Raw genomic sequence first — 24,831 nt, 5'->3', positions numbered from 1 at the left:
AGAAGTTCAACGTACATACACACACACAAACACACATCCCCTCCAGCTCAGGTGACGCACTCTCAAGCGCTACTTCGCATGCTCTTCAGGACTCTTTTGTTGACTCGTCGTACTCAGGCCGCTCACTCTATTGTTTTCCTGCCCATTTCACGCCTTGTAAAAGTGGAACGCCAACGAGTCTCCTCGCAATAACGAGAAGCACCATCCATGGCAAAGTGTTGGGGCCGGGGGAGCGGTGGTGCAGCGGTTTGGCACACTGCTCTGCGTGCCCAGCAATCCGAGTGTTTATCGCAGCCCACGGCTCCCATCAGCTGGCATTCCACACACGTGGCGCAATGAGTGTGCGAATGAACGTTGGCACGGGCGATGGAGCCCATGGGCCAGTTAATCATGCCACCTCTCGTTGCAAAACTTTACGTGATTATATATTATTATTATTATTACGACTGTTAATTCGGGAAAGCCTCAAGGCGCGTTTGAAGGCAGGCCCTGTCAGGGTTTGTCGCAGTAAGGGATGCGATGTCTCCGCTGTGTGTGTGTGTGGGTGATCCCAATTGAGTCATTTTGCGACGATTATGTCTTCTCTTCGCCATTTGGGACGTTTCGGCCAAATTGCCGGGTCACATCGCGTGCGCTTTTGAGTTATTCGAGAACCCGGAGGATAAACTCGTGCAGGACAGGGGGATGGCATACAAACTCCGCGCAGAAAGGCGCACGCAAGTCTCGAGCCACCACCGTCACCAACTCCGCGCTGTAACCCTGCAGGAAATATGGGGCAATAGAGGAGTGAGGTACAACACGGACTCAAACCAACGACCCCCTCGTTCAGCCATTGCACCGACTCTTGGCGCTGTTAGCGAGCACCTATTAAGGTCGGTACGGCGCACGAGGGGGCGGTGTAGTCAGCGCCACGCAGTGCTGATGTTAACACAACCGCACCCAGGTACTCACTTCATGCTGAATCGACTCAGAACCGGAGCGGGTATCACGCGACATTGATGTTAGGGGCCGTCCATAAATGACGTCACGCACCTAGGAGAGGGGGGGGGGTGTCAGACATTTGTGACGATGTGTGACGAAGGGGGGGGGGGGGGGTTGAGAAATGTGACGTCACATCAAAATGCGCAACTTTAAATAAATATAGACAACACGTTCTACTTAATTAAATAGACTTTTTAATAAATATTTTCTCCTACAACATCAGAGTGCAGCGCCACATTAAATACGCACTACAATGGCAATAGTTTAAAGCGATTTGAAGCATGTTTTATATTTTTTTGGGGGGGGCAGAGCTTTGTGACGTCATATTTGAGGGGGGGGTCTGACTTTTTGTGACGCCGTGTGACGAAGGGGGGGGGGGGGCAAAAATCGTCCAAAATCGCGTAACGTCATTTATGGACGGTCCCTTAGCCACGGCTGGGATTGGAACTCGGACGGGGCTCACGGCGCCGTTTGCTCACCAACCACGGCGCCTCACCGCCCTCTGCAAAACTTAATCTGGGGCTCATTTATAACTTTTAGATGGGCAAACAAAACGTGACTTACGCCACAGCAGTTTCACCCGAGCGAGTTATGGCTGCAGTTTGTGGGTCATGTGGGGACACTCCGTGCGACACGGGGGACATCCGTCTGGGTCTTTTTGGCACGCGGGTTGACTTGAATTTCTCGCGGTGACGAGAGATGTCAGCTCCCTCGCCTGGTATGCAGCAGGTCGTGGGTTCGAGACCGAAACCTGACGATGCCCTTACTCTTTGGTTCTTTCGTTGAAGTCACGTAGGTATAAAATAAAATAAATCACGACGTTCTCGACAAAACAGTCTGCCTCAGCAGCAGACCATTGCTTTCCCCACCTGATGACGGGCGCTTGTGTTGCGCCCGAAACGTCGTGATTTATTGCATTTTCTACACACGTAACTTTACCGAAAGAACCAAAGAGTATGGATTCCTGCAGTCACGAAAGCTTCAAATCAACACTGACGATGCCTGCTGCGTATTCGGAGTTTGCACGTTCTCTCTCTCTCGCTCTCTCGCTCCCCGTGGTCGCGTGGAATTTTTTTTGTATCCCTCCACGTTTAGAAATCGACGCGCATTTAGATTATCTTGGCTGCTGTACATTTCCACGTGATCATAAGCCACTTTTGTCGAGCCATAATTTGTTTATCGTCAGGTCGCTTCTAAAATAAACAGCTACGTAGCTCAGCGAGCCTCACACCTGGTAAAATAAACATAACATTGTGTAGTTGTGTTTTATGTACGTCCACGTATGTTGAACTTCATTCGCACCGTACGTAGCCAACCGTGCTAATCGGAGGTGCTGGGGAAGGGCAACAGACGATGGGTCTCTGTGCGAGTCTTTGCGCGTATGTCGGTTGTTGAACTTCTTTCGCACCGTACGTAAGTCACCTCGGAAACTTCGCGACGCGTTCGGTCGAATCGCACCCCCCGCGCGCGCCGATCAAAAGGCACCCCGCGATCCAATCGCGCCGTGCGTGTGTGGGTTATTTGAAATGTTACACGTGCGTGGTTATCTTCGTGTTGTTGTCGAGGACGCGTCTCAGTTGTTGTGGTGGTGGTAGGTGTTAGCGGCATCTAGTGGCTGGAGGGAGCCGCGTTTTGAGTCCATTACCTGCAACGTAGGCTGATGGAAATGCGGATATTGTTACACACTTTGTGGTAGCGATGCTGCTGCATTGGCAGTGATGCAACAATCACCATTAACAGCGCAATAGGAACACAACGCGTTCGTCAATAGCTGTGTGGCCTCAAACAGAAAAATGTATCATAGTCGACGTTTCGGACAATGGCCCTTCGACATAGCACATAGGTTATGGGGTTTATGTGCTCTGAAGCATTGAGGGCGATATATTTATTTATTTTTTGAGTGTATAATCTCCACGCAGATGGCCGCATAACTGAACGTAATAATTCACTTTTTTTTCTTCCAACGACTGAGTTATCCTACTCTCATAAAAAAAAGCTAAAGCTGTCAGCTTCTTTGGGAAAATTCTTTTTTTTTGTGGGAAGTGAGGGTTTGGGTGCGTGACACTGAATGGCCATGTCCCAAATTGTTTTGTTAAAATCGTGTTTAATTTAACGTGCGTCCTGTTTACATTGACGAGTAAGTCATGGCCCTGTCGGCGAAAGGAACCACCATATATATACATACACGAAATCAATAAATAACTACATGTCCACCGCTTATGAGGATGAACCTGTGCTGGGCCGGTTCAAGGGCCACGTAGCGATGCAGGGTTCCATCTAAGTACTAAACCGTTGCTGTAGACATTATCTGTCGAAAACGTGACCGTTCTTACGCACGCGTTCTGTTGGCTATGGTGAGTTTACCATTCCGTATTATTCGATCATCGTCGTTACGCCAAATTACTTGCAGTGCTTTTACTATTATTATTTTATTTTCGAGAGTGGGCCAAAGGTGGCTTCCAACTCGTGTCGGACAGCGTGGAGGCCGCGTGGCAGGCTCGCGGCGTGGATACCGTGCAGGTATAACAACGACAACAGAAGCGTCGGAAGGCCCGAGCGTGGGGAACGTTTGCGACACGTCGCGGCGACGAGACACGCTGACGGGCGACGCGAAACGAATGTCCCTTCCTTACGCGAGACGGAATTAGTTGCGTTCGTTTGTGTAATTTAGTGGAGGATTGCCGGTTGCGATACAAGCAATAGACAGAATCCGGCGCATCTCTGCTGGTCTGTACAGTGCCGTCTGTACAGGCCAGTGAGAGGACGCCGCGGTGGCGAGATGTTAACTACCTCGCCAGGTATGCAGGAGGGCGTGGGTTCGATCCCGACCAGAACCCCTCTATATATTTCGAGTTTACGTGTCCTCCCGGCGGTCGCGTGGATTTTTCTCTGGGTCCTCTGGTTTTCCCCTCCACATTTAGAAACACGCTATACATTTGCACACGATAAGCCGCTTTAATTGAGCTATCATTTGTGATTGCCAGGTCGCTTCTGAACACGCACGTCACACGTTGATGCTCGTGCAACCGCTGCCAATAAAGTCCATTGCGCATTCGCGTTTTTTGCTTCGAAGTCGAAGTCCAGCAGCAGAACGCCGCCGCCACCGCTGCTGCTGCTGCTGCCGCTGCTGTCGGCATCATTCCACGTAGACGAAATCCATTTCTCGTGGGGAGACTCTTACAGACGGCAGTGCGCTACCCCCGTGCCGGGGGGAACGGCCACGGCACTAAGACATTGCCGAAGCGAACGTCTGAAGTCTCAGGCTGCGGAATGCACGTGACTAACGACGACCGGTGACCGTGGCCACACGATGACGCGTATCCCGACGACTTGTTGAACCCCCGGCTTTAAAAAAAAACACGGGCGACTGAAACCGCGATGCGAACCTACAGGACCTCAGCGGTGCTGGCTCAGTGGTCGCATAGCGCACGGAGATGGAGCGATTTAACATACAGCGACAACACGGAACGGATCGATGCATTTGGAGACTGCGAGAGATGGCAAGGGGGTAGGCAGAGTCCCGTCATCCAGCGGTGGACCGTGCCCGATGATGGATTCCCGTGACTCACTGCAGCCACTAGTGCCCGCTACATCCCGTGGGCTGGGCGGTCAAAAAAAAAACCAATGAAGCATCAGGAGGCCAGGTGGCTCGGAAGGTCAGAACACTGACACGGCAACCGCTTCGGTCCTAAGTTCGAATCTGGATCTCAATATTCATCCAGCAGTGGATTGATCATGGTTGTTGATGATGATGGTGATATGGAAGGTGGGATGAGGATGTGGGTAAGGGTGAAGAGATGAGCATGAGATCCTCGGTTCACATTGTGGGTCTCAGTCTTCATCCAGCAGTGGATTGATCATGGTTGTTGTTGATGATGCGCCGTGAGCTACGAACCCGGTGACCAAAGTTCGATCCCCGCTCACGACCAACACCAGTGACGAATATCCGAACCGGTCCTGGGCCTCCCCTAGGTCGACTCAGCCTCACATGCATAACCTGACACGATGGGCAACCATCGCCACTGGGGGAGACAAAGGCGGCCGGGCGTGGTTCTGACCACCCACCCCCCTCGTGTGCTGTGCCGCTCTTCATAGGCGCTGCTAGCTAACAGCATTTGCCCCAACAGTCTGTTACAGGCTATACGGGTGATCTTGTCGGAGGTACAGTGGAGCGGTGGTGTCAAAAGTTGAAGAGGGTGGAGACATACGCGTCCCTGAACGGGAGGTATCGCCAGTTGTATGGCCGGATCTTGTACGCTCCGCCCCACGCGTGGGGCGTTTTGCGCAGCTGCAGCAACTGCAGCAGCAGACGAACAATAACAACAGCTGCTCAATGGCAACGGGGAGAGCGAGAAAGAGAGAGAGAGGGGTTGAGAGAGGGGTTGAGAGAGGGAAACGAGACGACAAGGAGAAAGTGAGAGAGAGAGAGAGCTACAAGGAGAGTGAGAGAGAGAGCTACAAGGACAGAGAGAGCTACAAGGAGAGTGAGAGAGAGAGCTACAAGGAGAGTGAGAGAGCTACAAGGAGAGAGTGAGAGAGAGCTACAAAGAGAGAGAGAGCTACAAGGAGAGAGTGTGAGAGAGAGAGAGCTACAAGGAGAGTGAGAGAGAGAGCTACAAAGAGAGAGAGCTACAAAGAGAGAGAGCTACAATGAGAGTGAGAGAGAGAGCTACAAGGAGAGAGTGAGAGAGCTACAAGGAGAGTGAGAGAGTGAGAGAGAGCTACAATGAGAGTGAGAGAGCTACAATGAGAGTGAGAGAGTGAGAGAGAGCTACAAGGAGAGAGTGAGAGAGAGAGAGCTACAAGGAGAGTGAGAGAGTGAGAGAGAGCTACAATGAGAGTGTGAAAGAGAGAGCTACAAGGAGAGAGTGAGAGAGAGCTACAAGGAGAGAGAGAGTGAGAGAGAGCTACAAGGAGAGTGTGAGAGAGAGAGCTACAATGAGAGTGAGAGAGAGCTACAAGGAGAGTGAGAGAGAGCTACAAGGAGAGTGAGAGTGAGCTACAAGGAGAGAGTGAGAGAGAGCTACAAGGAGAGAGTGAGAGAGAGCTACAAGGAGAGAGTGAGAGAGAGAGCTGCAATGAGAGTGTGAGAGAGAGAGCTACAAGGAGAGAGTGAAAGAGAGCTACAAGGAGAGTGTGAGAGAGAGCTACAATGAGAGTGAGAGAGCTACAAGGAGAGAAAGAGAGAGAGAGCTACAAGGAGAGAGAAAGTGAGAGAGAGCTACAAGGAGAGAGAGAGCTACAAGGAGAGTGTGAGAGAGAGCTACAATGAGAGTGAGAGAGAGAGCTACAAGGAGAGAAAGAGAGAGAGAGCTACAAGGAGAGAGAAAGTGAGAGAGAGCTACAATGAGAGAGAGAGCTACAAGGAGAGTGTGAGAGAGAGCTACAATGAGAGTGAGAGAGAGCTACAATGAGAGTGAGAGAGAGCTACAAGGAGAGTGAGAGAGAGCTACAAGGAGAGAGTGAGAGAGAGCTACAATGAGAGTGTGAGAGAGAGAGAGCTACAAGGAGAGAGTGAGAGAGAGAGCTACAAGGAGAGAGTGAGAGAGAGAGAGCTACAAGGAGAGTGTGAGAGAGAGCTACAATGAGAGTGAGAGAGTGAGAGCGCTACAAGGAGAGAGAGAGACAGAGAGCTACAAGGAGAGAGAAAGTGAGAGACAGCTACAATGAGAGAGAGAGCTACAAGGAGAGTGTGAGAGAGAGCTACAAGGAGAGTGAGAGCGAGCTACAAGGAGAGTGAGAGAGAGCTACAATGAGAGAGAGAGAGTGGAGTGGGGTGGGTGAGCGACACGAGACGACACGGATGGTGTGAGACAGCGAGAGAGAGCGAGAGACAGCCACAAGCACATCTGGCAGCAGATTCGCTTCTCAGGCGACATTCACAAAACACGCAGTCGGAGGCTCGTCCCATCCCCGCTTCGCGCGAGTTTTTTTTACTTGAAAAGGCAAACAAATATATATATTTTTTATCGAGCGAACGATTGAAGAGGACTCAACGAGGACGGGGAGCGGCTGAACCGCCTCGCGTGGCGTGGGTCCAGGTGAGCGAGTGGTGTCAACGTTGTGGTTGTTGTTGTGGTGGTTGTTGTTGTGGTTGTTGTGGTTGTGGTTGTTGTGTTTGTTGTTGTGGCTAACAGCAGGCCGCGTCATCGGCAAGTTGTTGCTTTCCAAGGCGCGGGCGTGTGCGTGTGTCACCTGTTGTGTGTGTGTGTGTGTCACGTGTCGTGTGTCACCTGTTGTGTGTGTGTGTGTGTCACGTGACGTGTCGTGTGTCACCTGTTGTGTGTGTGTGTCACGTAACGTGTCGTGTGTCACCTGTTGTGTGTGTGTGTCACGTAACGTGTCGTGTGTCACCTGTTGTGTGTGTGTGTCACGTGTCGTGTGTCACCTGTTATGTGTGTGTGTCCCGTAACTTGTCGTGTGTCACCTGTTGTGTGTGTGTGTCACGTGTCGTGTGTCACCTGTTGTGTGTGTGTGTCACGTGTCGTGTGTCACCTGTTGTGTCACGTAACGTGTCGTGTGTCACCTGTTGTGTGTGTGTGTCACGTAACGTGTCGTGTGTCACCTGTTGTGTGTGTGTGTGTCACGTAACGTGTCGTGTGTCACCTGTTGTGTGTCACGTGTCGTGTGTCACCTGTTGTGTGTGTGTGTGTCACGTGTCGTGTGTCACCTGTTGTGTGTGTGTCACGTGTCGTGTGTCACCTGTTGTGTGTGTGTGTCCCGTAACGTGTCGTGTGTCACCTGTTGTGTGTGTGTGTGTCCCGTAACGTGTCGTGTGTCACCTGTTGTGTGTGTGTGTGTCACGTGTCGTGTGTCACCTGGTGTGTGTGTGTGTCCCGTAACGTGTCGTGTGTCACTTGTTGTGTGTGTGTGTGTCACGTGTCGTGTGTCACCTGTTGTGTGTGTCCCGTAACGTGTCGTGTGTCACCTGTTGTGTGTGTGTGGGGAGCGGTGGTGTAGCGGTTAGCGCGCTGCGCTACGAACCTGGTGACCCGGGTTCAGATTCCCGCTCACGGCCAACACCAGTGGCGATTATCTGAACCGGTCCTGGGCCTCCCCTAGGTCGACTCAGCCTCAAATGAGTACCTGATGCGATGTGTAAACATCGCCACGAGGGAGACAAAGGTGGCCGGGCGTGGTGCTGGCCACCCACCCCCCCCGTGTGCCGTGCCGGCCTTCATAGCTGCTCGTTAACAGCACTTTTCCCTACAGTCTGTTAAGGCTATACGGGGGATCTTTGTCTTTGTTGTGTGTGTGCGCGCGTAATGTCGACGCTGCCTCAAATGAGCAGCTTGTGCTGTGCGTAGACACCGTCACCAGAAATGACAAAGGGCGTGGTGCTGACAACCTCACGGCACTTGTCCCAACAAGTCTGTCAAGGCTATACGGGGGACCTTTGGTGCTGGCAATGATGTGGGGAGCGGTGTCAAGAGGCGACGAACCCCACCGACTCCACCTTCAATCTTGCAGAGCCACCGTCGCTCCGATAGCGGCGACGCTGTGACGGATGCCGTCAAGGGGCAGACGAATTTGAATCTGCGCATATCACCACCACCATCACCACCAACACCACCACCATCACCACCACCACCATCACCACCAACACCACCATCACCACCACCATCACCACCACCAACACCACCACCATCACCACCACCATCACCACCACCATCACCACCATCCCCGTCCTGCCGCGCGACTTCCGCCGACTTCTCGGAGCCAAGAACCGCGACTCATGGAGCCGACCAACTCGACCACCGCCGCTCAACAGCAGGCGTCGTCAGCGAGCGCTCACCCCAACATCTCGTGCCCCATCGACAAACACTTCCAGCGCGCCTACCTGCACCCCTTCTACATCTTCGTCGCCCTGGCGAGCGTCACGGGCAACGCCGTGGCCATCTGGCTCTTCTGCCGCGTCATGAGACCATGGAGCGCCATCACCGTCTTCATGTTCAACCTGGCCGTGGCCGACCTCCTCTACGCCTTCTCGCTGCCCCTCTTCGCCGAATACTACGGCAACGACGTCGGCTGGACGTTCGGCGACGCCGCGTGCAAGGCGTGCCGCTTCGCCTTCCAGCTCAACCTGTGCGCAAGCATCGCCTTCATCACGCTCATCAGCGCGCACCGATGCCTCGGCGTCGCGCGGCCCCATCGCGGCGCCGAGCTCGCGCGCGACCGCGGCCACGCGTGGCGCGCGAGCGCGGCCGCGTGGGCCCTGCTGGTGCCGCTGCTGCTGCCCACCGCCTACTTCAGCCGCACGGGCTACCGCGAGGAGCGCCTCGTGTGCTTCGACACCACCCCGGACTCGCTGCTCCACCGCTTTCAGCCGTACAGCCTCGCGGTGACCGCCGTCGGGTTCGCCCTTCCCCTCGCGGTCGTCCTCGTCTGCTACTCGCTCATCGCGGTCGCGCTCGTCAAGAGTCCGTCCATCGCGGGCCACGCCAAGGCGCGCACCTTCGCCCTCCTGGCCATCGTCCTGTTCACCTTCTCGGTGAACTTCCTGCCCTACCACGCGCTGCGCAACCTCAACGTCGCGATGCGGCTCTCGACGGCTCGCGGGGACGGGTTCCCGTGCCCTACCGTAAGGGCCGTCTACGTGGCGTATCAGGTGTCCCGCGGCCTGGCGGCGCTCAACACGTGCCTCGACCCCGTCATCTACACGGTGGCCACCGAGCGGGTTCGCGCCCGTATCGTGAGCCAGCAGCAGCTGCAGCGGCGGCGGCGGCTTCAGCAACAGCAGCAGCAGCAGCAGCAGGGAGTGCCGCGCCTGTGCCTCAATGTGTTGGCCGCGGATTGACTCGCATCGGTTCATTGGCACGCGTGCACTGCGGCTACCGACACTGCTGCCGAGACTACTAACGTGGTGGTGGGGGGGGGGGGGGGCGGAGAGAGGCTGCGGAATGGAGACTGTGCAGGTGAAATATCGAATTGCGCGTGCGGGCGCGGGGCAGCTTCGGCGTCGCTTTGCGGCGACAAAAACCGAAGCTCGTACGCAACACGGCGCGTGACTTGAAACGAACGCCCGGTTACAAGTGCCCTCCTAACACAGAGACACAGATCCCCCGTATAGCCTTAACGGACTCCTGGGGCAAGTGCTGTTAGCGAGCACCTATGAAGGCCGGCACGGCACACGAGGGGGTGGGTGGCCAATACCACGCCCGGCCGCCTTTGTCTCCCCAGTGGCGATGTTTACATACTGGACCATGTACTCATTTGCGGCTGAGTCGACCTAGGGGAGTCCCAGGACCGGTTCAGATAGTCGTCACCGATGTTGGCCGTGAGAGGGAATCGCTCACGGATCGCCGGGTTCGTAGCGCAGCGTAACGCTAACCGCTACACCACCGGTTCCCCACACAAACTTAACCGGTTTTGCCAATTGCTGTGTATTCATCGTTACACCTACAACCCGATAATCGAACGTTATACTGAATAAGGAACGGGACACCAGGGGTAACACTTGTGCCTTAGAAATTAAACACCTGGGGTTCGACTCCAGTCTCGGGCCCCTTTTCTGTGCGTGGAGTTTCTATCCTATTTCGCGGATGTTTTATCCGCGATTCTCCCGTTTCCTCCCAGAGCTAGACACGTGCAATGTACCCGGTGCATAACGTTGCTCGCGAAAGCCTACGCGTTAAGGTGTACCTCGTGTTGACTAAACATCCCAATGCAGCGTCCTCCTGACAAATAGCCTTCTTCAGACGCAGTTTGCTTTCATGGATGAAAACGTTATTTTAGTAATTGAACTATGGACTAAACTACATTTGATTTTTTTTGCTAGGTAAGGCCCACTGAGCGATGGAGCTCTTTTTCAGAAGCGATCTGGCCACGAATGATAGCTCAACGAAAGTGGCTTACCACGTGGAAATGTACAGCAGCCACATACTCTAAACGCGTGATGATGGTTCTAAATGTGGAGGGAAAAACCGGAGGACCCGGAGAAAAATCCACGCGACCACGGGGGGAGAGAGAGAGAGAGACCACGCAAACTCCACATATACAGGCATCGTCAGGGTTGGGATCGAACCCACGATCTCCTGCATACCAGACGAGTGAGTTAACATTTCGCCACCGCGAGCAATGCCCTAAGAGCCTACAAATCAAATTCCGTTTCCTGAAATTCTAGATTTTGTTGTTGTTCTGAGATGTCATGACCTGATCTAGCCAACAACGATTTGCTGGACGCGGCTCTACCACGTTTGCGACCTACCTCACTGCCATCTGCGAGTCTCAAAACAAGTCACGATTTGGCGATTACGGGGATCGCGCAAGAGTGCGTATTTTGTAAAGCCAACAACACGTGCTAATCAACTGTTAACAATCTATTGTTATATAATTACAACACCCCCCCCATGCCCCCTCTGTTCTGATTGGGTCACAGTGATGACGTCATATTTTTATATTTAACACCAACATCATCGGGAATTCGCCCGATGATGTTGGATGTAATTACCAGCGAAACGTCGTACTACTCAGATTATACTTACGCGATCTGACCCCAAAAAAAAACCTTGATTATGAAGGCGAATAGAGAGATGGAGTGAGTGGGGGTTGCAATTTCCATTCATTATTCCATCCGTTGTGCGTGGTTAGCGAGGGGGACATCTTTGGCGACGCATCGGTAACTCGGTCACAGCACTCGGGCACATCGAGGGCTCATTGTGGCTGGAAAAAAATGAACACAAACAGGGCACCTGCGGTATTGATGACGAGATATGTACGACCTCGGTATTAACCAAAAAAAATTAAAATAACCTAACCGAAGATAAATAATGCCATATCATGGGACCTTTTTTGCCAGTATCAATCAGTTTCAAAGAGAAGGCATGTATTATCAAGAGCATGTTTGTGTTTGCATGCTCACCACGTGTGCCGTGTGTGGTTAATGCTGACTGGATCCCTTGCAAAAGGGTATCTCTATAAATACAGATTTTTTTTTGGGTTAGATCGCGTAAATATATAAACGTGTCGCTAAACCCGCCAGCACCCGACACAGCCAGTTAGGTAAGGGTTGTCACGTAAACATGCCAATTCGTTACTGGCACAGCACACCGGTGTGTTGGAGAGCCAAGCCACGACATTTACAATCTGAGTACGACGTTTCGCCAGTAATTACAACTGGCTTCATCCATTTGGCATTTGGGCATCTCAACACCTCTTGGTGTATTGCCAGATAAAGGGAGAAAACCTCCTCTTATATTGTACACGCTTTTTAATAACTCACTCTGTCTGTTGTTGCCGTTGTTGTTGTCGTTGTATCCTCAAATCTTGTAACTCAATTTTAACCCACTTCCAAATGTGGTATCGACTGCAAACTTGGTATACGTATCCACAATAAAGGTTTTTGGGTTAGATCGCGTTATTTATAAATGTGTCGTAACCATCCACCACCCGACACGGCCAATCAGCAGTTTTCCATACTGAAAACTCGAGGTAGCGCGCATTCGTTTGGATCAACTTCCATTTATGTCACCCGATGACCGGGCCGGTCATCAACCCTTCACGATCACTGCCAATGTGGTGGCAGTGAGGTAGGGCAACAGGCGAGCAAAGTGATCGCAGGCCCTCTTGCCGTAGTGTCAACAAAACATCATCTGGCTGTCCGCCTGATTGATGCTGCTTGTAATTACTCGGCGAAACGTCGTACGGCAATTGTAAATGTTGTGGGTTTTACTCTCCAACACACCCCGGTGTGCTGTGCCAGTAACGAATTGCCATGTTTTGTTTACGTGACTAAACCTTGCTAATTTTAATTGGCTGTGTCGAGTGGTGGCGGGGTTAACGACACATTTATACATTTACGCGATCTAAACCCCCCCCCCCCAAAAAAAAATAAAATAAAACCACCTCTCTGTTCCGAGCGATACACGCGTCAACACAATACCGCGACAATCGTTGATTGTAGCTGCAAAACTAAAGATGAACACAGCTCAATAAAAAAATCGATTTGCGCGCGTCCAGCTGCCTATCAGCCGCGTGGAACCATGCTCATCAGCAGTACGTGTTCAAAGGCTGCCGCTGCAGACCGGGTTTCACCTCTCCGAGTCTCGTCAGCAGAGTGTGGCCTCTCTGAGACACGATTTGAATGTGTTTAGTCTGTTCGTCCGCACCACCTCCCCCCCCCCCCCCGCCCAAGCCGCCACCTCCCGATTTGCACGGTTGGCTACGTACGGCATGAAAGAAGTTCAACGTATATATTTACGTCGCTCGAGAGGTTACGTTGACGTTTGTCAGGGAAAGCCCCGACTGAGTGGGCTGGAGGGGGGAGGGGGAAGCTGAGTATTCCTAGACAAAGATCCAAAGATCGCCGCATCCACGTATAGCCTGTGTTTTGGTGTTGGGGCAAGTGCAGTTAGTGAGCACCTATTATGGCCCCCACGGCACACGAGGAGGTCGGTGGCCAACACCACGCCCGGCCACCTTTGTTTCTCCAATGCTGATGCTTACACAGTGCACCAGGTACTCATTTCAGGCTGAGTCGACCTAGGGGAGGCCCAGGACCGGCTTAGATATTCGCCTCCGATGTTGGCCGTGAGCGGGAATCGGATCTCGGCTCGCTGGGTTGTATGCACGTACCGTATGTTGAACTTCTTTCGCACCGTACGTAGCCAAGGTTGCGAATCGGAGGTGCGCGAGTGCCGCTAACCACTATGCCACCGCTCCCCATAGTATCCGGAGCACACGCGGTAGATCAACACCGTCACACATCACTGCTGCTGGCGTGTTGGCAATCTCCTTGCTGCACTGTCAGTCAGCTCGCGCTGTATTTACGATTCGAGTTACATTCTAAACCACGTGGGATGTTGCGAGAGCCATTGGTGCAGACCGTGCGCGTTGTGCCACGTGTTCAGCCCCATCGTCACTCCACTGCTGGATGAGGGTCTCGCCGTGAGTGTCCGTTGGGGGAGGGGGAGTGGTGGGTAGCATTTGACCATACTTGACCAGTTCGGGTTGATGTAGGCGAAGGGATTACAGTACAATAATGTGCCTAACACTACTCTCAGCTGTCCACGACGTAGCCACGTACCGGAGTAGCCCGTGGCAAGCCTACATGCACGGTGGCCACCCATCCAAGCACGAACCCCTCTCATCGACTGCTTACCATCTCGCACACAGCCTCAACGTCACCTCGTGCGAACCTGTACGCGTACATGTATACAATGTGGTGTCTTTTTTGTTGTTGTAATTATATTATATATTTTTATATGTTTTTTTTATCGCTATCATCATCATCATCGTAGCAACCGTAGGCTGAGTGCCTGTTGTCATTTAGCGAGCACTAAATGTGCAGCATCGGTGGCGTGGAGGGATGGCGGAGACGTAATGGTTAGGAGGAGGTGGTGGAGGAGGAGAGGATAAGACGAGGTGATTGGAAGAGGAGGAGGCGAGACGGCGGGGAGTGGATGATGTGAGCGAGGAGGAAGGAGTGGATGGGAAGTGATGGGTTTAACAATGTTGGTTTGCGGCGGGATTGATTTAAATTAGAGGGCTGTGGGGGACGTGGCGGGATTGAATTTCACTAATTCGTGTACTATTTGGTACACTACGACCCAGCGCGATCCATTTGTAGATACTCTACCCACGTAAATAGGGGAGATTGTCAGTGCTGTATAAAGTTGTTGTTGTTGTTGTTGTTCAAAGTTTAAGTGGCTGCTGGTGGCGACGCTGGAGGTGGCAAGGGTTGGTGGATCACACACAGACTCACTCGTGGTGGGGGGGGGGGGGGGGGGGTTGGTGGATCACAGATTCACTCGTGATAAGGGTTGGTGGATCACACACAGGCTCACTCGTGGTAAGGGTTGGTGGATCACACACAGACTCACTCGTGGTGGGGGGGGGGGGTTGGTGGATCACACACAGACACACTCGTGACATGGGTTGGTGGATCACGCACAGACTCACTCGTGACATGGGTTGGTGGATCACACACAGACTCACTCGTGACAAGGGTTGGTGGATCACACACAGACTCACTCGTGACAAGGGTTGGTGGATCACACACAGACTCACTCGTGACAAGGGTTGGTGGATCACACACAGACTCACTCGTGACAAGGGTTGGTGGATCACACACAGACTCACTCGTGACGGGGGTTGGTGGATCACACACAGACTCACTCGTGGTGGGGGGGGGGGGGGTTGGTGGATCACACACAGACTCACTCGTGACATGGGTTGGTGGATCACACACAGACTCACTCGTGACAAGGGTTGGTGGATCACACACAGACTCACTCGTGACAAGGGTTGGTGGATCACACACAGACTTACTCGTGACGGGGGTTGGTGGATCACACACAGACTCGCTCGTGACGGGGGTTGGTGGATCACACACATACTAACTCGTGACGGGGGTTGGTGGATCACACACAGACTCACTCGTGACAAGGGTTGGTGGATCACACACAGACTCACTCGTGGTAAGGGTTGGTGGATCACACACAGACTCACTCGTGACGGGGGTTGGTGGATCACACACAGACTAACTCGTGACGGGGGTTGGTGGATCACACACAGACTCACTCGTGACAAGGGTTGGTGGATCACACACAGGCTCACTCGTAGTAAGGGTTGGTGGATCACACACAGACTCACTCGTGGTAAGGGTTGGTGGATCACCCACAGACTCGCTCGTGACAAGGGTTGGTGGTTCACACACAGACTCGTGTGAAATTCCCTCCCTACCCGTGGGTGTAGTGGTCGCCATCTCCTGGCTTATGGCCAGGGTATGAAGGTAGTACATCAAGTGGGATTTCAGTCGTGGCCAGGTCGCTCCTGAAAAACAAATCTAACAGCTCCGTGGGTACCTGGCAAGATTAAACATTTTCATATTGTTATTTTACATCAATTTGTTTACCTTTCATCTACTTTGCACTCCTGTCGTTATTTTTGTAATGTTTGTTGTTGTCTAATCTGTAACAAAGAGCCTCATAGCTCCATCCGATTCCTCCAGTATCAATAAATGCCCTGATTCTGGGTTCAGGTTTGCCCCCCTCTCTTGGCCAGCGTACGAATGCAGCACAGCAAAGGGATAGTTTAGTCCCCGCATTTTACGGGCATGGTGTCATCACCCCCTCGCACCCGTGGGTTTTCTCCAGGTACCCCGGTGTCACCCCCCCCCCCAACACAAGTTCACGGAGTTGGCCAAACATCCCCGATAGAGGACAGCAGAGCTCGGGCAATTGCTGGCGCCAGTCCTGGCTCAGCAGTCTCGCTTTGAACAAACAAATACAAACTCGGGCTTTACAAAGTATACGTTTTTTTAATCGTGTCACCGCTGCGTACTCCGTCAAAGTTACTCTGCGAGATGTGGAGCCGTCCACTTCTACACTTCTACAGCCCGTTGAGCGGGGTGTCTGTAAATGGATCACACTTTATTTAAGTTGATGTTGTGCAAATGCAGTCCTCGCTGCTCCGCCCCCTCCCTCACCCACAACGTACGGGGCATGGCATGGGAGTGGTAATTAGACCATACTTCGCCACGTTGATCAATGCGGGTTGGTGAAGGCGGGGAGCATAGACTTGCAAGCATAGAGCTGCAGTACAACAATGGATTTTTTTTTTCGTGCTGTACCTGCCCATAGCAGCTCGGTACGTTATTGTAGAGGTGTTACGGGACGGTGACACGTGGTTGTGTAACGGTGGCCACAAACACGTCCGCTACGGCCACCACCCTGGGGGGCTGTGGGGGACGCTGTGATCCCTCCCAGCCCCGCCCCTCAGAGAGGGACAGTATAAAAGGTGGGACCCGGAGAGCTGAGAGTTCAGTTCGACTCAAGCAAGATGAAGAGCCAGTGAAGAACGAAGATCGACTAGCCAGACCCTGGAACTCCTTTGGCCCGCTGTCCTTTTGAGGGCCGGGCAAAGCAAGCCAGGGGGTGTGACACCAGAGCCGCGAGGGCCGATGTCCTTCCGAGGGCCGGACTCGTGTGGCTGGTGATCGGGACCTGCGTTGAAGCTGTGCCAGGTCAGACAGCCTCCTGCGAGAGGACCAGGATAGAGGGAACCAGGGAGCCGGCGTGGGCTAAAGCTCGGGGAACGTTCCCTCTGTAGAGTACGGGTGAAGAAGGCCGTTACCTCTTCAAGTATCAGATTCGCCACTGTAATTGAAGCGTCTGTGATAAATGCGTGTTGCCTCAAGTGAACAGTCTCCGACGTCAATAAGGCCACTACATTAGCATGAGAGTGGCAAGTCGAGTCATCTCCTGCTCAAACGGGCATTAAGGCAGCGCTTATCTCGTGTTTACATCAAAGAGCCAGTGGTGGTAATTGCACGTTCTTATGATGGGGGAGAGTCTGGCCATAGTGCAACTGCGGGCTGCTCCCCCCCCACCCTCCAAAAAGTGATACTCAATGTATCGACCCTGAAAGGTTGATGGGCTGAGTCAAAAGAATGCTCCCTCTTAAATGAAACTAAAATTTAGGGCTTTTTTTTAACCAGCTAAGGCCCACTGAGCTATATGGTTGTTATTGTTTTTCTTTCCGAAAGTGACCTAGGCCACAAATTATAGCCCAACGAAGTGGCTTATCATCGTGTGGACATTTATGGCAGCCAACTCCTCGAAACGCGTGATGTCGATTCTAAATGTGGAGGTAAAAACCGGAGGACCCGGAAAAAAAAACAACGGGATCACGGGGAAAGAGACACGCAAACTCCAAATATACAGGCAGGCGTCAGGTTCAGGATCGAACCCACGACCTCCTGTATACTCGGCGAGGCAGCTAACATCTCCTAGCCACCGTGTCCCCCTCTTATCGTCGCCCGCCGTCATCGTGTGTTCGCCAACCGCTGCCCTGCGGCACTTTGGCCTCGCCGCGCGAGTCGACAATCGGCGGCCGCGGTGTTGCCGACGCGTGGGCGATGATGAACGCCGCGTGCCCTCCACCTCGAGGCTCATCGCAGCCGCGACGCTCATCATCCCGTAGAGAGCGGCGCTTTCCTTCCCTCCCACCATCTTCCGCACTCGAGATCGTACCCCAAAAAAAACAAAGGGACTTTTTTTGTCCCCAAGGTACGCAAGAGGAGAGAGAGAAAACAAACAAAAAACATAGAATATTAACAAATAAGAACGTCACCACCTCCATCCCACCCCCCCTCTCTTTTGTCCTTTGGCAGCTGGAGCTGCGTCGAGGCTGATGTGATGGCGGGTTTTCCTACGAACAACAACAACAATCACAACAACACACACACAAGGAAAAATAAAGCCCGCCACTAAAGCGAGACTCATGTCACTTTACAAGGCAGGGCCTCACTTCGAAAGCAAATCAGCTACGTTGTTGTTGTTTTTGCAGTCTCGGAGTTAATACAAAGCGATTCGGCAACCATAATTCCAGCCCCACTATTCCGGTTGTGAGATCTCATTCTTTTTTTGGGTGTCCCACTGAGTAATAACCGGAGAAGACCACCGCGACATCTGTCAATCGGCGGTGCCGGGGGGCAGGAGGGACACCTCGAGGCGCTCTGCTGGTGACTCGCTTCCTGCTGCTGCTGTGGGGTGGTGGAAATGAATGTCTTTGGCACCGGAAGTTTTTTGTTTGTCGTTTTCGGGGTGAAGGGTTCCCCGGTCTTTTATAACAGGACCACTCTCGAGCCACGTGCGCTCGCAATGGGACATCGCCGTTTACGATATTAGCCAACTTGCCCGCGCCACCACGTGTTTGCGAGCGCGGTAGAGTTTGTTCGAAACCTGGCTGTTTTTTATTTTTAAGGGGGGGGGGGGGCAGGGGGGTGGTGGGATATCCCATATTGGAGGCCGATGGGTTTTGGGTGGGAGATGCTCACAAGATTTCCGAAGTCTCACGAACAGCAGGAGGAGGTGGGTGGGGGTGGAAGGTGGGGCGGGCGGGGGGGGGGCAATGGCGTGGCTCTTCCCGAAGGCTCAAGAATAAGAAGAAAATCTGCACAATGTAAGGTGGCTCAGCGGGGGCGCGAGCGGCTCGCAATTGGGAAGGTCGCGAGTTTAGATGCTGGTTTGGGGGTGGGGGGGTGCGCATGGACTCAGCTCATTAGTTCCTCCAGGGGGTCGATACAATCTCGCACTATTTTGTGGGGGAAGAACCAGGAGCGGGTGTCCATTCGGGATAGACTTTGCCCCACGCCATGGAAATGCCGCGTTACCAACACGGGCTCAAGGCCGTGACACGGGCTCAAGGCCGTGACACGGGCTCAAGGCCGTGACACGGGCTCAAGGCCGTGACACGGGCTCAAGGCCGTGACACGGGCTCAAGGCCGTGACACGGGCTCAAGGCCGTGACACGGGCGACGCGTGTTGCTCTCTCGCTGCTCTTCGGCGCAGGAGTCCACCTCGACTCGGCGGGTCCTCTCCGGCTGGACTAAGCGAGCGAGTGGTGAAGTCCCAGCGTGCGATCGCCCTTGAACCTCATCCCTGACCTTGATCTCCGCTCAGCAGCGGGTGGGGAGAGCGGAGGAGGGCCGCGGATTCCGAAATGAGCCCAACCAACCAAACCGCGCGTGCCCTCCCCTCTCTACCCGTGCCCTCCCCCCTCTACCCGTGCCCTCTACCCGTGCCCTCCCCCCTCTACCCGTGCCCTCCCCCCTCTACCCGTGCCCTCTACCCGTGCCCTCCCCCCTCTACCCGTGCCCTCCCCCCTCTACCTGTGCCATCCCCCCTCTACCCGTGCCCTCCCCCCTCTACCCGTGCCCTCCCCCCTCTACCCGTGCTCTCTACCCGTGCCCTCCCCCCTCTACCCGTGCCCTCCCCCATCTACCCGTGCCCTCCCCCCTCTACCCGTGCCCTCCCCCCTCTACCCGTGCCCCCCCCTCTACCCGTGCCCTCCCCCCTCTACCCGTGCCCTCTACCCGTGCCCTCCCCCCTCTACCCGTGCCCTCCCCCTTCTACCCGTGCCCTCCCCCTCTACCCGTGCCCTCCCCCCTCTACCCGTGCCCTCCCCCCTCTACCCGTGCCTTCGAGCCGAGTGGAATTCCCTGCCAAGGTCAAGGCACCTACGCTGGCATTGTGTATCGTCTCGCCTTACTTTGACCTTGCCGCTTGCGGTGGCCCCTAGGCAGTCATGGAATTCCACGTTTCTATGGCGTCGTGGCGCGGGTGGGGTTCGAGGCGAGTCTATCCATAGGACAAGCATTGTTGACTTTCCAAAACAAAATGGTCCCTAATTTTTATCAACCCCCCTCCCGTATCGAGGGATGATGGGCTGAGTCCTTTACGATCGCATGGGTCAACATCTGTGGGTCGATGTGATCTAGTCCTGTGAGTGCAAACGATCTTCAAGTGCTCCAGAAATTCGGGCTGCAAGATTGCCTTCCACACTGTGTCCCTGCACTTGCCCCTACAGCCTGTTAAGGCTATATGGGGGATCTTTGTTATCTTTGTTGTCATCTCATTTGGATAATTTGCAGATATTTTTGGTTGTTGTTGTTTGTTTTAGCATTGGGATTATATCTATTTATTTTTTGCCAAAACCCGCTTACATTGCGTGTTATATTGCAGTTGTGGGTGGAAACTGGAGGGAACATTGCGCATTCCACTCACTCTCACAGCAGGGGCGTGGGAGGTGAACATCCAAACTACACACAAGACAGGCGTCCCAGGCGGGAATCGAACCCTGGAACATCTTCTTGCTTTGAAACCAAAACGCTGTTTTTATATTTTACCAGGTAAGACCCCACTGAGCTGTGGAGCAATTTTTTTTCAGAAGCGACCTGGCCACAAATGATAGCTCAACGAAGTGGGCTCATCACGTGGACATTTATAGCAGCCAAATACTCCAAATGTGGAGGGAAAACCCGGAGTACCTTGAGACAAATCCACACGACCACGGGGAGAGAGAGAGAGAGAGAGACAAACACGCAAACTCCAAATATACAGCAGCAGCAGGCGTCAGGGTCGAGATCGAACCCACGACATCCTGTACACCATGCGAGGGAGTTAACATCTCCTAGCAAACCGTGGCGCTTTGAGGCACGAGCGTGAGAGTTGCTGGCGGTGCCAATGATGTGGCGATGATGTGGCAATAATGTAGAGATGATGTGGCGATGATGTGGCGGTGATGTGGCGACGATGTAGCGACGATGTGGCGACGATGTGGCGACGATGTGGCGATGATGTGGCGATGATGTGCGGACGGCAGATCGGAAGCCTCCGAACTGTTCTCCACGTTCACCTACTCAGCGGTCCATTGGCCTGGAATTCACCTAGCAACTCAGTCGCCTACTCACCCACCCACTCACCTACTCAGCGGTCCATTGGCCTGGAACTCACCTAGCCACTCAGTCACCTACTCACCCACCCACTCACCTACTCAGCGGTCTATTGGCCTGGAACTCACCTATCCACTCAGTCGCCTACTCACCCACCCACTCACCTACTCAGCGGTCTATTGGCCCGGAACTCACCTAGCCACTCAGTCGCCTACTCACCCACCCACTCACCTACTCAGCGGTCAATTGGCCCGGAACTCACCTAGCCACTCAGTCGCCTACTCACCCACCCACTCACCTACTCAGCGGTCCATTGGCCCGGAACTCACCTATCCACCCACTCACCTACTCACCCACCCACTCACCTACTCAGCGGTCCATTGGCCTGGAATTCACTGCCACTGTACGACGTTCGAGACTCTTTAAATACATTTATCCAGGGGGTAGAAATGCGAGACAGAATTTTTAATAGCTTACCACGTATGTAACATTGCGCACTCGTGATAATTTGGGTTATCAGAGTTGGGCGTTTATAAATGTGCTTATGTGGCCAGAGAATGTCTCACAATCTGGGAAAGGCAGCATCAGCCAGACGGACGGTGAGCCAAAAGCGCCACCAACAGCTGCCCAATCTCCAGCGACCGTCTCCACGCCAAGGTGTCGCTATCGGCCAAGTGTTCATCCTTCACGCGTCCTCTTGGTTGTGAGTACGTGCGAGTCAAAGTCGCGTGAATCTGCCTCGTCCAAACATCGCGAGGGCCTTGCACAAAAGCGTGGCGGGCCTTTTACGACCGGTGTTTTTTTTATTTGCGTGAATGATTTACCGCTTGTTTATAAAATGTTGGAATGTAAACGGCGGGCAGTACGTCCTCTCCCCACAAACGTATCCGCGCCCTCGAGGTAGTACATTATACACGAGCATTCCTCAGCGCCGGCCGCCACAGGATTTCCATGGGAGTTCTTTTTTATTTGTTACACCCACCCAGGTTTACACCCCTGTTGACCTGCATTGGCACGATGGGAATTTCTCATCCAGCAGCGGGTCGACAAAAAGAGTATTCCCACTCACAGTGTTTTTGTTTGTTGGTGGACCATTCACATGGACAGGAAATCTTTCCGTAATAAAAAAAATGCGCAAGATATTCGCGTGATTCAATTTGCCCGATGTCAGCCTCTGCGCAAATGCGTTTAGGAAATGGATTACATTTTTTGTTCCGCGCTCATGATAATTGTTTTGGGGGAAAATTTTAGATCGTTTTGGAGGCGGCCTAGCGGATCATGCCCGACTGTTTTGCCATTAAAGCTCGCTAATCGTAGATGTATAGAGACAACGAGAACAACAGACATCTGGAAACAACCACACTCGGCACTGGCCTTGCCATTTCTGCTGCTGCTGCTGCTATTAATCTATTTCCACTGATCCCTGCTGGAGCTGGCAGGCTGTGAGCGGCCACCCATTAATGCGAGCGCTGCGCACGTGCTCTGGTTGTCCGTCTTTTATTTTTCCACACCCGCGATGTCCTCGCACAGCGGCGCCGTGGGATCTCATCATTTGAGGCCGAGTCGACCTATAGGTTGACACCCGGCAATAGGCCCCCGACGGCAGTGGCCACTGACGCTCGTTAGGCGCACTCGCGAGTTGAGGTTTCACGCCGCGATGCGCAAACGGCTGCGCTACCGCTCCACCACGGTGTAACGCAAAGACGAAGGTCCCCCGTATAGTTCAAACAGGCTGTTGGGGCAAGTGCTGCTAGTATGAGAGCCGGCACGACACGCGAGCGGGATGGTGTGGCCTGCACCACGCCCGACCCGTCTTTGTGTCCCCAGTAGCGACGTTTAAGACAGCGCACCAGGTACTCATTTGAGGCTGAGTCGACCTTGGGGGGGAGGCCCCAGGACCGGTTCAAATATTCGTCACCAGGGTTGGTGGCCGTGTGCGGGAAATCGAACTCGGGTTAACACACATACACAGACACACACGCACACACTTTCATCACACAAACACACACGTTTTTTTAACTCCATACAAAACAACAAGGAACGGAGCTACAAAGCCGTGTCGAGACCGACTGCGCTCGACGTGTGTACACGACGCGTGTGAAAAGCGAGCAAACACAAAAAAAAACAGAGACAAAAGAACTGAAAGCACGATGTGGACATTCCGACCGCATTCTGATCCCGCGCGCGGCAGCTCTTCCCATTCCTCGCGGAGTCCTCCACCGCGTGCCCCCCACCCCACCCCCGCACTCGCGGCTCTGAATTATGCATCGGCGTGACCTGCGGGGCCTCGCGGCGCAGGGCTCGCCGTCATGAATAACGCACGGGCCCCGAGCCTCGGGCGGTTACCGCAGCAGAGACGCGAATCGGAGAGTTGTGCCGTCGCGTGTGCGTGCGGTGGCGGTGTAGCGGTTAGCGCGCTGCGCTGTGAACCTGGCGACAATGAACTAAACGCAAAACTACGATTTACAAGTGCACGGCTCCATTGGCTTCCTAACATCGGAAAGGAAGGGCGTTCCAGACGGCCGTAGAAGCAGCGCGTCTGAAAGCGCGCCATGATCCAGTGACCACCGTCTGTGCCATGGAACCTCCCTCGTCCCTTTTTAGCTCGGGTGGAGGTAACGATAACCGTGATGCGTGAGTTAATAAATAAGCAAGACACAACTCCGCTTCACCAAAACCAGACAATTATTTTGGTTAAAGTACTCGGGACCCACGGCCCCCTTCTGGCGCGTTGTATCTGAGCGGCATTTGTGTTTTTAGGAAATCGCAACACTCTGGACTGGCCTCCACCTTATCTGACGCTCATCGGCAGAGTGACCGGATAAGCGCAGTGGTGCTTAGGTTGCCCGGGTCTGTAGGCGAGAGCGCTTCGTGCAAGACAACCACCCCCCCCTCCCTCCCCCATCCCAACATCGTGTGGCCCGTTTAGCGCACAGCTTGAAGGCGACGTTCTTGTGTCGTTCTGGGGTGGGGTGGGGGAGGGTGGCGGTTTACGCTTGATCAGTAGAGTCACTCCTTAACACGTGTAAAAAAAAACCCAACACGTCTGCATCGAGCTTCCTCGATGTAAGCGTGTGGAGAGTGCAGTAAATGCCTCGTAACAACTTTGAATGATTTTAATAAACAACAACAACAACGATTTTAAGAATTTATACGACGCTTAAATGTCTCTGCGACTCAAAGTGCCCTACATCACTTCTCAAACATTCTAAGGGCACCCCCAGTGGCAGCCGTCCCTGTGCGAAACAGGGCAACGCGGCACCTGGCCTGCAAGCGGTGAGCATTCGTCTGCCGAGCAGCCATCTGGACTCTCGGTTACTTCATTAATTAATAGACCATAATAATAATAATAGGGGTTTTCCCCCTTTTTTCTGGCAACAAAACTGAAACCTTTTTTCACGTGGAATCATGTCTGCATGAACCACAATACTTGTGGTCAAATTGCAAACAAAAAACACTCTGATAATATGATGCATTGTCCTTGAAACTGATTGGTCCACACCAAAGACGGCTTTCTTTTGAGCCTCGTCTCAATTGGTGCCAGACCAGAGGGCGCCAAAAGGCGTACAGCTCAAAGACAATGCATTATCAAAGTAATGAGGGCTCGGGGTAAGCATCTGCATTATGACCACAAGTATTGTGGCTAATGCAGACGCGATTCCTCGTAAAAAGGT

The 24,831-nt window shown here is 53.3% G+C and overlaps 1 protein-coding gene across 1 annotated transcript; it reads left to right on the top strand.

The window, feature by feature from the left end:
• Nucleotides 1–1,360: 1,360 nt before the first annotated feature.
• Nucleotides 1,361–12,934, top strand: LOC116952501 (P2Y purinoceptor 1-like). The gene is made up of 2 exons (XM_032971892.2): nt 1,361–7,022; nt 8,289–12,934. Exon 2 carries the CDS (start codon nt 8,717–8,719, stop codon nt 9,776–9,778), a length of 1,062 nt encoding a protein of 353 aa, XP_032827783.2. The 5' UTR covers nt 1,361–7,022; nt 8,289–8,716; the 3' UTR covers nt 9,779–12,934.
• The last annotated feature ends 11,897 nt before the right edge of the window (nt 12,935–24,831 follow it).

This window comes from Petromyzon marinus, chromosome 47, assembly GCF_048934315.1.
Source record: "Petromyzon marinus isolate PM22_M1 ecotype Great Lakes invasive population chromosome 47, UKy_Petmar_22M1.pri1.0, whole genome shotgun sequence".
NCBI classification, from domain to species: Eukaryota; Metazoa; Chordata; class Hyperoartia; order Petromyzontiformes; family Petromyzontidae; genus Petromyzon; species Petromyzon marinus.
The sequence above is the reverse complement of the archived record's forward strand: the minus strand, read 5'-3'. Positions and strand labels throughout refer to the sequence as shown.